Genomic DNA, 15597 nt, shown 5'->3' on the forward strand with positions numbered 1-15597 from the left:
GCTTGTGGGCACTGTAGCTCATGGACTATAATCACTGCCAGCAAGGGTTTTTTTTTTTTATTATTATTATTTTTTTTTTTGCATGATTGCAATTTTGTTTGGCTGTACATCTCTTATTAGAAAAAGTAATTATTCACCTTCTCGTTTCCTGCTTTCTCTAAGTAATATAGAACTCCATGATCCAGAAGCACAGCCATAACAGAAGTGACCTCATATTTAAAGGTTCACCCAAAAATGAGAATTCTCTCTTCATACTTACCCTGAAAAGAGGTCCCTTACTCATTTTATCTCAGATGGGTATGACGTTCTGTCTTCTGCTGAACACAAACGAAGATCTTTAGAAGAATATTTAATCCCTGTAGGTCCTCACAAGGCAAGTAAATGTGTACCAAAAATTTGAAGTTCCAAAAATATGTAAATGTTGCAAAAAAATAAAAATAAATAAATAAATACATAAATAATTTATCCATAAGACACCGTTGTTTTAACAGAGGAAAATTTATAGTAAAAAAAGACTTACTGACTTAAATATTAAGCTTTTTTTTTACCCACACCTGTCATATCGCTTTTGAATATATGGATTTAACTACTGGAGTGTTATGGATAACTTTTATGCTGCCTTCATGTGATTTCTGGAGCTTCAAAGATTAATCAAACATTGAGCTCACTTCCATATCTGCCCCTCCACTTCAGTGGTGAGGCAGATTGTCAACCCATAGATATATAACTACCTTAGGAGAATCCCACTTACAGTGTAAGAAAATGAGACAAGCAAATGCTGAGCTTTGTTGGATTTCAGCCCCCTCTGCTGGTAAGGATGGGTTTTAACCCAATATAACGAATCACAGGTGAATCATCTTGCGTTAAAGTCACAGAATAAAGATAAGCTGATAGAATAGTAATCAGCTTGCAACAAGGATCAAAAAATTGACAGAGTGTTGTTCATGCTATTTTTTTTCCAGTAAAAATTACTGCATCTTTGAATGTCATCTTTTTTTGTTTTCCTACTGTCTCCATCAGCATGCCATGGTTTGAGAGTGCCCCACGATCAGGTAAATGCTGATCGTATGGCAAGAAGTGTAATGTGACAACACAAAATTATATTACATGGTCACTGAAATATTTATCCCACATCATAAGAAAAACCAGGAATAAAAAAAGTGTATTCTTATAAAAATATGATGAGATATTAGTTTTAGCAAAATTATTTTCACTTAATACCTATGAACAAAATATAAGCAAATGATGTTGTTAGTGTATTTTTAAATGCTAAACATTTTTAGCCATTCCTCAGAGTCTTGTGCATCTGAACAAAAGGTTTCAAATGTCCTTAATAAACATGCATAATTCTCCATCTGATCCTTTTGGCACTGTGGATAATTCATCATGAAGAGCTCTGTGGTTGCACTTCCGATCCGTCATCAGGGATTCCTCTCACTCCTTCTTCCCAAACACCACACAGACAGCTTGGTCGAGGAAGGTATGGACCAAACACTATCTCTAATTTTCGGGGAGCACTGCTTCGGCTGTCTAAATTTACAGACCCCGCCAATCTCCTGAGTATGAGTCTCACCATCACTTGGATGGCCCAAGCAATGCCCAATGCAGGAAGCACCTTACTCCCCACCAGCCTGTGTACAAAAAGTTATAACAGACTTTATACACTTTTCAGTGATACTTTCCTACATGCACATTTCTTTAAATCTCTTTTCTAAGAAAGTATCTGCTAACAATGTATCTTTCCCTTTCAGGCACTTTAAAACCTCATTATATGATCTGGCTTGTTTTGTAATTCATTTAAACCTTCTCAGATGAGCTGGGCTGTGATGTATGGGGCCTGTTGTGGTACCTGTGGCCTATGTCACAAAGCAGTATTAAGCAGGTAGCTCGATAAGTTTAAACTTAGTTTAAGCGAACTCTGAATTTGCGGTACCAGTAAATGTGGATAGGCTTTCATCGGGGTTCCTCGCCATAGTACCATATACTAATTGGCTAACCTGCTCCAGGGCAGATTATGTTCCCGATCAGAGATCTCATCCAGATTCTGGACCAATCAGCTGTGAGCATAATGACAGTCACTCCCCCCAGTATCTCTTACTCCAATTTAAAGTGAACTTCAACAAGACAGTTTTAGAAATTTACAAAATAAGCTATTTATGATCATTATTTATTGCAAGAAATATATTTTGGCAGTCTTGTATTTGTTTAAAGACACTTTATTTTTTTCCCAATCATTTTCCCACACTGGCCATAAAACATGTATGAATAAATAAACCTAAAATAATTATATAATTTCAAGTAAGATATTAATACAATATAAATAATGATGGAATGACTTTAAAATATAAAAACTTAATTAAACCACACTATATTGTAGATATATCAGAAAAGTGTGAATGCCACCCAAACACCTTCTTATTAGGATTTGCTGGCAGAGATGCCATGAACAGACAGTTTCTCATTTGAAGTTCAATAAAAGCACACAAGCACACCAGATATGTCTTTATTGTGTCTTATGCTGCTAGAAAGATGAAGTCTTTATTAGTGCATACCATCTACTCATTTTCCAATTGCTTACATTTTTATTATTCGATAGTCTATTAATGTCTAATAGTATTAAATTATATTAAGTTAGTAATTTAAATTAATACTAAAGCTTTTAATTTCATTTTTTTAAATTTCAAATCAAGATATTAAACTTAAAATTACAAGCCTGAATGTTCTTGTTGTGGACCTATATAAAGTTACTTTCACATCGATATATTATCTATTTTAATATTTTCATCACTTTCAGATTTTTACGTGCTCTAGCAGCAGCAGCAGCAGCAGCAATGTTTCTTCTTGCTGTGTAAATGTCTTTACATTCTTTATCATTTACTAGTGATCCTCTGTGCTGTGCTGTGTGAATGTATTATAATTATTCATGATTTCACAATGATTTGTGTTTTGTAAATGTGTTTTAATTGATCATATTTTTTTTAACATCCTCTTGGGCTGTGTTATAACTGTGTTTAAAATCGTATAATTTATCATAATTTTCATAAACATATTCAGCTGAGAAGTAAATCTAGCTGACTCTTGGCTGTTCACTTCATTCATGTGAACGTGCTCATGAGCTAATCATAACCTCAGGATCAAACTCTGAATTGATAGAGAAAGTTGGTAACGAGCGTCTTGATACCACTTAACCCTGAAGCCTGATTGGATTTGATGAGTTTTGTCAAACTAAAACCAATCCTGGAATCCAGAATTTGTTCAGCTTTTTTTGTGATACATGACACTGCTGTCATAACTGACACAAACCCACTTACCCATAATCACACCTTCCTGGATTTGGGCCATCCACGACATCTGTAACCTGAAGCAGAGAAATAGCATACCTGCCATAAGCTACACAACATTCTCATAGTTTTTTTAAATGGATCTATTGTACAGTATCTCTAGGTGTTTGAAATGAGATATGCTGGAGGACTACCTTTGTACCTGTACCTGGTTGATGCAGAGTACAGGTGCACCATATGTATGACTCAGGCGGTGGAGCGTTCTGGAAAAAGCCAACAGGTGGAGTGACCTCTTTACAGCCTCATCAGCCTGGAAATCGCTTTGGAACAGAGCAGCCACTGAGTCCACCACCACCAGTCTAACCAGGCCTTTCTTCAGCAGCACAGGCACACGCTGAGACACACATGCCTGCAGAGCCTCCTGTATACAAACATATTAGCCAACATTAAGATCCCATTGACCTTTCTCATGCTTTGCAACCTATTACAGTATAGGCCAAATACAAAAGGGTTCAGCTGCGATATAAACAGTACAAGTTTTAGAGTCGAATGTTTGTCAGTCTCACCAGGTCAGCTGCATGCTCGATGAAGATGTTGTCACTAAAACGCCTGCTGTGAATCAGAGCTGGTGGCAGATCTGGTCTGAGACGAGGCTGTTGGGTAATGAGTTGCCGTAGCCGTTTGATAGGAAAGGAATCCTCAGTGCAAATATAGGCAGCTCCTGTGAACATGCCATATAAAATGTGGTTTATTGGCACAATAATATGGCCACAACAGCATTTCATCAGAAATAATGCATTTAATTAAAGGCACATTACACACTTCTTCCCCCCCCCAGAGATGACCCCTTACCCGAGTTAAGCCCCCCATTTTCCTGTGGATACTGGACAGACAAGCAAAGCTGCAAACAAAACTGAGTTTTTCCAGCAGCACTCTCACCTGCCAGCTCTGTTATCCCTCGCAGGGGGAGGCCACCACGCATCAGGCCGTTCAGAATGGGGCAGGCAAAAGAATGCATGTGTCCGGTCTGCAAAGCAGGGCATTCTCCCTGGATCAGCTGCAAGGCTGAGAATACATTGAAATAAATGGGTTCGCTTCAGAAGTAGAAGGTTCTTGCAAGATCATTTCCCTTATTCTTTGGCAAATTTCTGAGAAAATTATTGAAAAGGGGGTCCCAGCAGATACTGAGGTCATGTGACTTAATTGTTTTATACATTGGCATCAACAGTTTACATTTAGTCATTTAGCAGAAACTTTTATCCAAAGCAACTTACAAATGAGGAACACAGTAAGCAATTTGTCATACAAAGTTCAACAACATCTGCAGTGTAGTACTGCCAGGTTTTCAAGGTGGCCGGAGTAGTATAGGCGCTAGCGCAGAAGATAGAGAAAGAGTTTTTTTTTTTTTTTCAACTTCAATAGTAAGTGCTATTAGTGTGGATTGGTAAAGTGCTCATGGAAGAGATGCGTTTTCAGCTGGTACTTGTATGTTGAGATGGTATCAGCAGATCGTGTGAAGGTTGGAAGGTCATTCCACCAAAGAAGAACAGAGAAAGTGAACGATCGTGAAATAGATATTGAGCCTCTTTGTGATGGGACCACTAGGCGCCACTCATTCATAGACCAAAGAGAGTGAGTTGGAGCATAGACCTGAAGAAGTGAACTGAATAAGTGGGTACAGTTCCATTGGCTGTCCTGAATGGCAGAGTCAAAGCCTTGAATTTGGTGCGGGCAGTTACAGGTAGCCAGTGGAGTGAAATCAAGAGTGGAGTGACATGACCCCCTCTGTGGCTGACTGAAGACCAGATGTGCTGCTGCATTCTGGAACATCTGCTGTGGCTTAATTGTGTTAGCTGGTAGGCCAGCCAACAAAGCATTACAGTAGTCCAGTCTTGAAATGACCAGAGCTTGGACCAGGAGCTGTGCAGCATTTTCAGACACAATCTTTATTGTATATTCAAACTCAAAATCTTTATCTAAAAGTAGCATGGCAGCATTTTTAAGAAAGCAGCTGACCTCGAGGCAAATGTTGCCATCTTTTCAATTTTAATTTCATGAGTTAAACAAGCTATTAAAAGTAATAATTTAAATAAAAAGAAAAAGAACATTTATTATTTGGGCCCTAATGTGTTGGAATATAGCAATTAATTATTTTTTCTGAAATATTTGCTGTTCTTTCCCTTAACCCTTAAACGCATGCCTCGGGTCTTTAGTGATCTGGGACCTCATTCCACACCCTGTAACTCATCCATTTTTTGAAGTTGTGTCCACACCTCTTAAGTATTCCTCAAACTTTTCTCTTGTAAATAGTGTAAAAAAAAAAAAAAAAAAAAAAAAAACTGCAAAAAATAAATAAATAATAATAAAATAAAAATAATAATACAAATTTTATATATATATATATATATATATATATATATATATATATATATATAGGTGCTGGTCATATAATTAGAATATCATCAAAAAGTTGATTTATTTCACTAATTCCATTCAAAAAGTGAAACTTGTATATTATATTCATTCATTACACACAGACTGATATATTTCAAATGTGTATTTCTTTTAATTTTGATGATTATAACTGACAACTAAGGAAAATCCCAAATTCAGTATCTCAGAAAATTAGAATATTACTTAAGACCAATACAAAGAAAGGATTTTTAGAAATCTTGGCCAACTGAAAAGTATGAACATGAAAAGTATGAGCATGTACAGCACTCAATACTTAGTTGGGGCTCCTTTTGCCTGAATTACTGCAGCAATGCGGCGAGGCATGGAGTCGATCAGTCTGTGGCATTGCTCAGGTGTTATGAGAGCCCAGGTTGCTCTGATAGTGGCCTTCAGCTCTTCTGCATTGTTGGGTCTGGCAATATCGCATCTTCCTCTTCACAATACCCCATAGATTTTCTATGGGGTTAAGGTCAGGCGAGTTTGTTGGCCAATTAAGAACAGGGATACCATGGTCCTTAAACCAGATACTGGTTGCTTTGGCACTGTGTACAGGTGCCAAGTCCTGTTGGAAAATGAAATCTGCATCTCCATAAAGTTGGTCAGCAGCAGGAAGCATGAAGTGCTCTAAAACTTCCTGGTATACGGCTACGTTGACCTTGGACCTCAGAAAACACAGTGGACCAACACCAGCAGATGACATGGCACCCCAAACCATCACTGACTGTGGAAACTTTACACTGGACCTCAAGCAACGTGGATTGTGCGCCTCTCCTCTCTTCCTCCAGACTCTGGGACCCTGATTTCCAAAGGAAATGCCAAATTTACTTTCATCAGAGAACATAACTTTGGACCACTCAGCAGCAGTCCAGTCCTTTTTGTCTTTAGCCCAGGCGAGACACTTCAGACGCTGTCTGTTGTTCAAGAGTGGCTTGACACAAGGAATGCGACAGCTGAAACCCATGTCTTGCATACGTCTGTGCGTAGTGGTTCTCCCCCACATTTTTGAATGGGTTTTGTTTCACAATCCTCTCCAAGGTGCAGTTATCCCTATTGCTTGTACACTTTTTTCTACCACATCTTTTCCGTCCCTTCGCCTCTCTATTAATGTGCTTGGACACAGAGCTCTGTGAACAGCCAGCCTCTTTTGCAATGACCTTTTGTGTCTTGCCCTCCTTGTGCAACATGTCAATGGTCGTCTTTTGGACAACTGTCAAGTCAGCAGTCTTCCCCATGATTGTGTAGCGTACAGAACTAGACTGAGAGACCATTTAAAGGCCTTTGCAGGTGTTTTGAGTTAATTAGCTGATTAGAGTGTGGCACCAGGTGTCTTCAATATTGAACCTTTTCACAATATTCTAATTTTCTGAGATACTGAATTTGGGATTTTCCTTAGTTGTCAGTTATAATCATCAAAATTAAAAGAAATACACATTTGAAATATATCAGTCTGTGTGTAATGAATGAATATAATATACAAGTTTCACTTTTTGAATGGAATTAGTGAAATAAATCAACTTTTTGATGATATTCTAATTATATGACCAGCACCTGTATATATATATATATATATATATATATATATATATATATATATATATATATATATATATATGTATACAGTTTAAATCAGAAGTTTATATTTAAGATTGAAGTCATTAAAACTCATTTTTTAACCACTCCACAGATTTAATATTAGCAAACTATAGTTTTGGCAAGTCGTTTAGGACATCTACTTTGTGCATGACAGGAGTAATTTTTCCAACAACTGTTTACAGACAGATTGTTTCACTTTTAATTGACTATATCACAATTCCAGTGGGTCAGAAGTTTACATACACAAAGTTAACTGTGCCTTTAAGCAGCTTGGAAAATTCCAGAAAATGAGGTCAAGCCTTTAGACAATTAGCTTCTGACAGGCTAATTGGAGTCAATTTGAGGTGTACCTGGCCTACCAATTTGAGGTGTACTTTAAGGCCTACCTTCAAACTCAGCGCCTCTTTGCTTGACATCATGGGAAAATCAAAAGAAATCAGCCAAGACCTCAGAAAAAAAATTGCAGACCTCCACAAGTGGTTCATCCTTGGGAGCAATTTCCAAATGCCTGAAGATACCACATTCATCTGTACAAACAATAGTACGCAAGTATAAACACCATGGGACCACGCAGCCATCATACCGCTCAGGAAGAAGACTCATTCTGTCTCCTAGAGATGAACGTAGTTTGGTGCGAAAAAGTGCAAATCAATCCCAGAACAACAGCAAAGGACCTTGTGAAGATGCTGGAGGAAACAGGTAGACAAGTATCTATATCCACAGTGAAACAAGTCCTGTATCAAAATAACCTGAAAGGCTGCTCAGCAAGGAAGAAGCTACTGCTCCAAAACCACCATAAAAAAGCCAGACTACAGTTTACAAGAGCACATGGGGATAAAGATCTTACTTTTTGGAGAAATGTCCTCTGGTCTGATAAAACTAAAAATGTAACTGTTTGGCCATAATGACCATCGTTATGTTTGGAGGAAAAAGGATGAGGCTTGCAAGCCCAAGAACACCATCCCAAACGTGAAGCATGGGGGTGGCAGCATCATGTTGTGGGGGTGCTTTGCTGCAGGAGGGACTGGTGTACTTCTCAAAATAAATGGCATCATGAGGAAGGAAAATTATGTGGATATACTGAAGCAACATCTTAAGACATCAGTCAGGAAGTTAAAGCTCGGTCACAAGTGGGTCTTCCAAATGCACAATGACCCCAGGCATACCTCCAAAGTTGTGGCAAAATGGCTTAAGGACAACAAAGTCAAGGTATTGGAGTGGCCATCACAAAGCCCTGACCTCAATCTGATAAAAAATTTGTTGGCAGAACTGAAAAAGCATGTGCAAGCAAGGAGGCCTACAAACCTGACTCAGTTACACCAGTTCTGTCTGGAAGAATGGGCCAAAATTCCAGCAACTTATTGTGAGAAGCTTGTGGAAGGCTTCCCAAAAATTTGACCCAAGTTACACAATTTAAAGGCAATGCTACCAAATAATAACAAAGTGTCCGTAAACTTCTGACCCACTGGGAATGTGATGAAAGAAATAAAAGCTGAAATAAATCATTCTCTCTACTATTATTATGACATTTCACATTCTTAAAATAAAGTAGTGATCCTAACTGACCTAAGACAGGGAATATTTTCTACGATTAAATGTCAGGAATTGTGAAAAACTGAGTTTAAATGTATTTGGCTAAGGTGTATGTAAATATCTGACTTCAACTGCAAGTTGTGTATCTATTTAGACTCAGTAAGTGCCTGAGAAAATATATGTGTAGGATATGTATTGATTATGTGTATCTCAATATGTGTTTGGCAGCCAGTTGCTTCTCATGAAATTTCAGTGTGAAAGTAATAAATCTATATTCATTGCATCATCATCTCCTTAAAATATGAAAAATAAATCATCAAAATATATGATATTATTTTCTAATTGTCTTGAAAATATTTTGAAATTGTGACACTATCTGGGTATTTTGTAGATCCATGATAGATATACGTGCCGGGTTAGAATGGTTAAAATCACTTACAGTACTTTTAAGTACCAGTTGACTCTCCTTTAATTAAACATTAGTAAACATAGTAGGCTAATTAGTAAACTGGACCCGAGTAAACCTTTAAATTGTATTCAGTAATGTAATCTTTTAGACTTAAAGTAGTCCAATCCATTTACTTTTGGATTACTCACTGCATATTTTGATGAAAATCTAATAATTAATTTTAAACGTATTAAGCACCAGTTAACATTCCTTTCATTAAACATTAGTAAACATAATAACTAGTAAACACCTCAATCCCCAGTTGACCTGCTTTGGCCCAAGGGTAATTGGCTCTCATTGCATATTCTGATGAAAATCTAATCATTAACTTTAAATGTTTTAAGTACCAGTTAACACTTCTTTCATTAAACATTAGTAAACATAATAATTAGTTAACACCTCAATCCCCAGTTGACCTTCTTTGGCCCAAGGGTAATCAGCTCTCATTGAATATTTTGATGAAAATCTAATCATTAATTTTAAACGTATTAAGTACTAGTTAACACTCCTTTCATTAAACATTAGTAAGCCTAATTAGTAAACACCTCAATCCCCAGTTGGCCTTCTCTGGCCCAAGGTTAATCGGCTGGCCAAAGGCAGAAGCCCAGAGGAGGCACGATGAAGCCCCAGAAGTGGGAACAGTGGGAACGCAACTGGCCCTGGCACGCACTAGCACGCCCTCATTTGGCCCTATAGTGGCTATTGCGAACATGATATTTTTAATAATTTGAAGAGAATTGTTGTTATTGGACTTTTTAATTATCCAGCTCTGAAATCAGAACATTACACACTAATTATTGCTGCTGGGTGAGTGGTAATGTAATCAATAATATAATCCATATAAAAAAGTAACTGTAATATGATTATGCACATTATAAAATGTAATGTAATCCAATTACAAGTACTTGATTTATCCCATTCTAATTACATGATCCAGATTACATGTAATCCAATACTAATTACCACTTGTAATAGGTTTATCTAATTAAATGTATAGTGGTTTTTAAGTGTTTCTAAAGGTGCATTCAGTAACTTTTGTCTTTGTGTCATCTTGGATTTACACTGACACCTAACGGCTTGGATGCAGCATCATTTAAAATGCAATTGTAAATATTTAGTATTCACAGTCAGCCATGATTACTTTAATCATTGAGTAAAAGTGTCAAATAACAGGACGGTTACTGAGATTAAGCAGGTAGTATTCGGCTGCTCATGTAATTCTAACATGGCAGCCCCCATGTGCGGACCCTCTCCATGTAGAATGAAACAGCTTTTATAAGGTAACTGATATGAAGGGACTCTTCATTTTAATGCGAGTGGTCATGATTTCCTACATATATTGCAAAACTGCAATTCATGTCTTTAGGAGTTAAACTTTTTAATGTGGAAATAATTACTGAGTGCACCTTTAAATCAAGGGTTCAGCACAATCATATTTTGAAAAACCACTTATGTCTTACCTTTGTGCTCAGTAGTGCTCCCTGTTAGGATTAAATTATCCATGGAATGCCTCCAAAATCAAGAAAATCAAGTTCAGAGTTTGGATTCAACTTTTATTTCACAGTGAAATCTTATAGCATCCATGGTCATCATGGAAAAGAAAAATATAGACCGTTGTAAGAATGGGTTATCAGGAACCTTTAAATCCAAATCCAGCCACTGAACCCATCAAATCCACCTCCTACACACTGCAGTTCAGGAATGAGAGCACCTCATCGAGATCAAATTTAAACCGCTCCACTGCCTTCAATCCAAGTCGCCAAGTCTGCAACAATTTTAATGAATTAAGATGTTATAGACAGCGCATACCTGCAATTACTGCGGCGGCACTCACACCCACCCCGTATGTCCCATGTACAAGTCCTCTGCAAGAAAAATAAACAACTTAAAAGATACAGTTGTGCTCAAAAGTTTGCATACCCTGGCAGAAATTGTGAAAATTTGGCATTGATTTTGAAAATATGACTGATAATGCAAAAGAACTGTCTTTTATTTAAGGATAGTGATCATATGAAACCATTTATTATCACATAGTTGTTTGGCTCCTTTTTAAATCATAATGATAACAGAAATCACCCAAATGGCCCTGATCAAATGTTTACATACCCTTGAATGTTTGGCCTTGTTACAGACACACAAGGTGACACACACAGGTTTAAATGGCAATTAAATCTTAACTTCCCACACCTGTGGCTTTTTAAATTGCAATTAGTGTCTGTGTATAAATAGTCAATGAGTTTGTTAGCTCTCACGTGGATGCACTGAGCAGGCTAGATACTGAGCCATGGGGAGCAGAAAAGAATTGTCAAAAGACCTGCGTAACAAGGTAATGGAACTTTATAAAGATGGAAAAGGATATAAAAAGATATCCAAAGCCTTGAAAATACCAGTCAGTACTGTTCAATCACTTATTAAGAAGTGGAAAATTCAGGGATCTCTTGATACCAAGCCAAGGTCAGGTAGACCAAGAAAGATTTCAGCCACAACTGCCAGAAGAATTGTTCGGGATACAAAGAAAAACCCACAGGTAACCTCAGGAGAAATACAGGCTGCTCTGGAAAAAGATGGTGTGGTTGTTTCAAGGAGCACAATACGACGATACTTGAACAAAAATGAGCTGCATGGTCGAGTTGCCAGAAAGAAGCCTTTACTGCGCCAATGCCACAAAAAAGCCCGGTTACAATATGCCCGACAACACCTTGACACGCCTCACAGCTTCTGGCACACTGTAATTTGGAGTGACAAGACCAAAATAGAGCTTTATGGTCACAACCATAAGCGCTATGTTCGGAGAGGGGTCAACAAGGCCTATAGTGAAAAGCATACCATCCCCACTATGAAGCATGGTGGTGGCTCACTAATGTTTTGGGGGGGGGGGGGGTGAGCTCTAAAGGCACGAGGAATCTTGTGAAAATTTATGGCAAGATTAATGCAGCATATTATCAGAAAATACTGGCAGACAATTTGCATTCTTCTGCACGAAAGCTGCGCATGGGACGCACTTGGACTTTCCAGCACAAGAATGACCCTAAGCACAAGGCCAAGTTGACCCTCCAGTGGTTACAGCAGAAAAAGGTGAAGGTTCTTGAGTGGCCATCACGGTCTCCTGACCTTAATATCATCGAGCCACTCTGGGGAGATCTCAAACGTGCGGTTCATGCAAGACGACCAAAGATTTTGCATGACCTGGAGACATTTTGCCAAGACGAATGGGCAGCTATACCACCTGCAAGAATTTGGGGCCTCATAGACAACTATTACAAAAGACTGCACGCTGTCATTGATGCTAAAGGGAGCAATACACAGTATCAAGAACTAAGGGTATGCAGACTTTTGAACAGGGGTCATTTAATTTTTTTCTTTGTTACCATGTTTTGTTTTATGATTGTGCCATTCTGTTAGAACCTACAGTTGAATATGAATCCCATGAGAAATAAAAGAAATGTGTTTTGCCTGCTCACTCATGTTATCTTTAAAAATGGTACATATATTACCAATTCTCCAAGGGTATGCAAACTTTTGAGCACAACTGTATCTCTCAAATCCCATTAATGTCTCTCTCTTGGCTCAAGAATTAAAAAATCATCCAGACAAGGTGTTTACACACTATCTCCTTTTAGATATAAAGCAAGGTTTTGATCCCGGTTTACAAAGTTTACCATATTCTAGCCTAGCCAGTAATAACTTGCAATCCGCCTCATCAAAACCTGACACCGTTGATACTCTCCTGAAAAAATAAGTAGCATCCCGATTTATGATCGGCCCCTTCGATTCACCACCCTTCGAAGTGTTACGCATTAATCCAATCGGAATTGCCACTAGAAAATTCTCGGGTAAAAAACATATTATCATTAACGTCTCCGCCTCTCACGACAGTCCTGTCCCAAGCAGAAACAGTTTTATCCCACTGTCTGAGTTTTCTCTCAACTACCACAACTTAGACCAAGCCATTCATATAATCAAGTCTGTCGGCCACGGGGCTTAGCTGGAAAAAGTAGACATCACTTCTGCATTCAAAGTCATGCCAGTCAATCCAGATTTTTGGCACCTTTTCGGAATCCACTGGCACGAAAAGTACTACTTCGCAGTCCGTTTAACTTTCGGATGCAAAAGCAGCCCCAAAATCTTCGACACGCTTTCCGAAGCATTGTGCTGGATTTTATCCAATAACTACAAAATTCCATACCTAATTCATCTCCTTGACTACTTCCTCACAGTCTTCCCAAGTGACTCCACTGGCAGCACATCTATCCACCATTCAAAACGTTTTTTCAAATTTTGGAGTTCCCATCTCTCCATAAAAAACATTGGGACCCTCCACCTCCCTTGATTTCCTGGGCATTCATCTCGATACGTTCAAATTCCAAGCGTCCCTACCAAAAGAAACAATTGACAGAATCATTTCAATTTTAGACAATCTCTTAATCAACCCACAATGTTCTAAACGCGATCTCCTTTCAGTGCTCGGACATATACATTTCACCATGCGGATTGTGCCCTAAGGCCATCCGTTTATTGCCCACCTGCTTTCTTTAGCCTCATCCGTCCCAGCCTTAAACGGCCTTGTATCCCTAAATTCCCCCTGCTAAACAGACATGAAATTTTGGCTTTCGTTCCTCAGACTATGGAACGGACTCACCTTCTTCTACGAAGATCCCATCTGTCTCGCATCAGACCTCCGTTTATTCACCGATGCAGCCCCCTTCATGGGTTTCGGTGGATACTATCAAGGTCGCTGGTTCGCGTCTACCTGGCCTCCGGAGCTTACCAGTTTAGAGCCCTCATCCTCCGCACTCCATGAATTGTATCCAATCGTAGTGGCCGCTTCCCTATGGGGAAAAGAGTTGTCATCTAAAAGTGTGCTCTTTCATTGTGACAACACGGCTGCAGTTTATAGCATTAACAAAGGCTGATCAAATTCTCCCGAATTAATGCCATTTCTGAGACGTCTAATTTGGATCTCTGCATGCAAACAATGCATTGTTAAAGCTGAACACATTCCAGGATTCAAGAATCAAATTGCTGACTCACTTTTCAGTTTTGCTTTTCAGAAATTCAAGACATTGGCTCCTCATGCAGACCTGTTTCCCACACCAGTCCCACCATTTTTGGAGATGTCATTCCAGTAAATCATCCGCTTAATCACCTTCGCAGTTTATCAGTACATTTAATTCTATAAGCAGTATCCCCCAGAACACTCCAGTCTTATTTCACAGCATGGAAAAGCTTAAAATATTTCCACTCAATCCATAAGCGCCCCTTCCCTGATTTTTCCCTTTTATCAGTCTCCTCTTTCGCAACCTACATACATCAAATAAAACACAACCACCTTACATTAGCGACATCCACTTCTTCTATAAATTAATTTTCAGCCAGCCATGTCCCACTATAAATAATCCACAAATCTCTCTCTTGGCCAAAGGTATCCAAAAATCCCAACCCTGTCGATCAGATTCCAGATTACCACTTACCTTGGATCTGAAAAGTAGATGTTTACCCTTAAAGCTTAAGTTTAATTTTCATACGGTGACCATATGTCCTCTTTGAGCACAACATCCTCATTTGGACCAACACATCTGGTCACCCTACATTCAGGGGCTGGATGGGCAGGTGAACTTGTGAAATGAAGTTCTAAATGAAAGTTCGGGAGGATCCTGAATATTCAGTCCTGTCAATCAAACTACAAGTGTATATAAACAGCCACTTACCACTCTACGTTGACAGGTTTTCCCGGCATCCCACCTCCACTCCAACTCCCCCTCATTTTTTACTCCTACCACATTTTATTTTACTCCTCAATCGAGTCTCGATCTAGAGCCCCTTCAGAGACAGCAAGCCAACCCTGTTTACCCTTAAAGCTTAAGGTTACTTTTCATAGTGTGGCCATACATCCTCTTTGAGCACAACATCCTCATTTACACAAACACATAACTTTCTTTATAGATGTTATTGTCTACTAAGCTCTGCAACAACAAAAATGATAGAGAGACTTATTCATATACAATTAAAACAGTAATTACCAGGTATGAAACATAGACAAGTAATAGCTTGCCTCAACTGATGGGAAAGAGGCAGTTCTGACCAACATATACCCTCCTGTAGCCTCCTGGTGCACCAAATGGCACTGATACGTGCACCACATGCTCATCTTCTGCAAGTATGTAACCCACGGTCTTTCTGGTGGCTTCATCCAGGTGCTGGGCCTCCACACCTAGCTCGATGCACTTGCTTACAAATCCAGAAGGGTCCTGCACCTGCGGTGTAATGACATTTGGAGTTTTCCAGTGC

General features: G+C 38.7%; 1 protein-coding gene across 1 annotated transcript; it reads right to left on the minus strand.

Annotated features, from left to right (window-relative positions):
* Positions 1-856: 856 nt before the first annotated feature.
* LOC127410193 (DNA repair protein XRCC3-like) lies at positions 857-15034 on the minus strand. The gene is made up of 6 exons (XM_051645328.1): positions 13949-15034; positions 4221-4346; positions 3848-4002; positions 3476-3702; positions 3312-3358; positions 857-1631 (listed from the first exon to the last, which is right to left on the minus strand). Exons 2-6 carry the CDS (start codon positions 4297-4299, stop codon positions 1576-1578), a joined length of 564 nt encoding a protein of 187 aa, XP_051501288.1. The 5' UTR covers positions 4300-4346; positions 13949-15034; the 3' UTR covers positions 857-1575.
* Positions 15035-15597: the final 563 nt, after the last annotated feature.

The sequence above is a fragment of the Myxocyprinus asiaticus genome, chromosome 19 (genome assembly GCF_019703515.2).
Source record: "Myxocyprinus asiaticus isolate MX2 ecotype Aquarium Trade chromosome 19, UBuf_Myxa_2, whole genome shotgun sequence".
NCBI lineage: Eukaryota > Metazoa > Chordata > Actinopteri > Cypriniformes > Catostomidae > Myxocyprinus > Myxocyprinus asiaticus.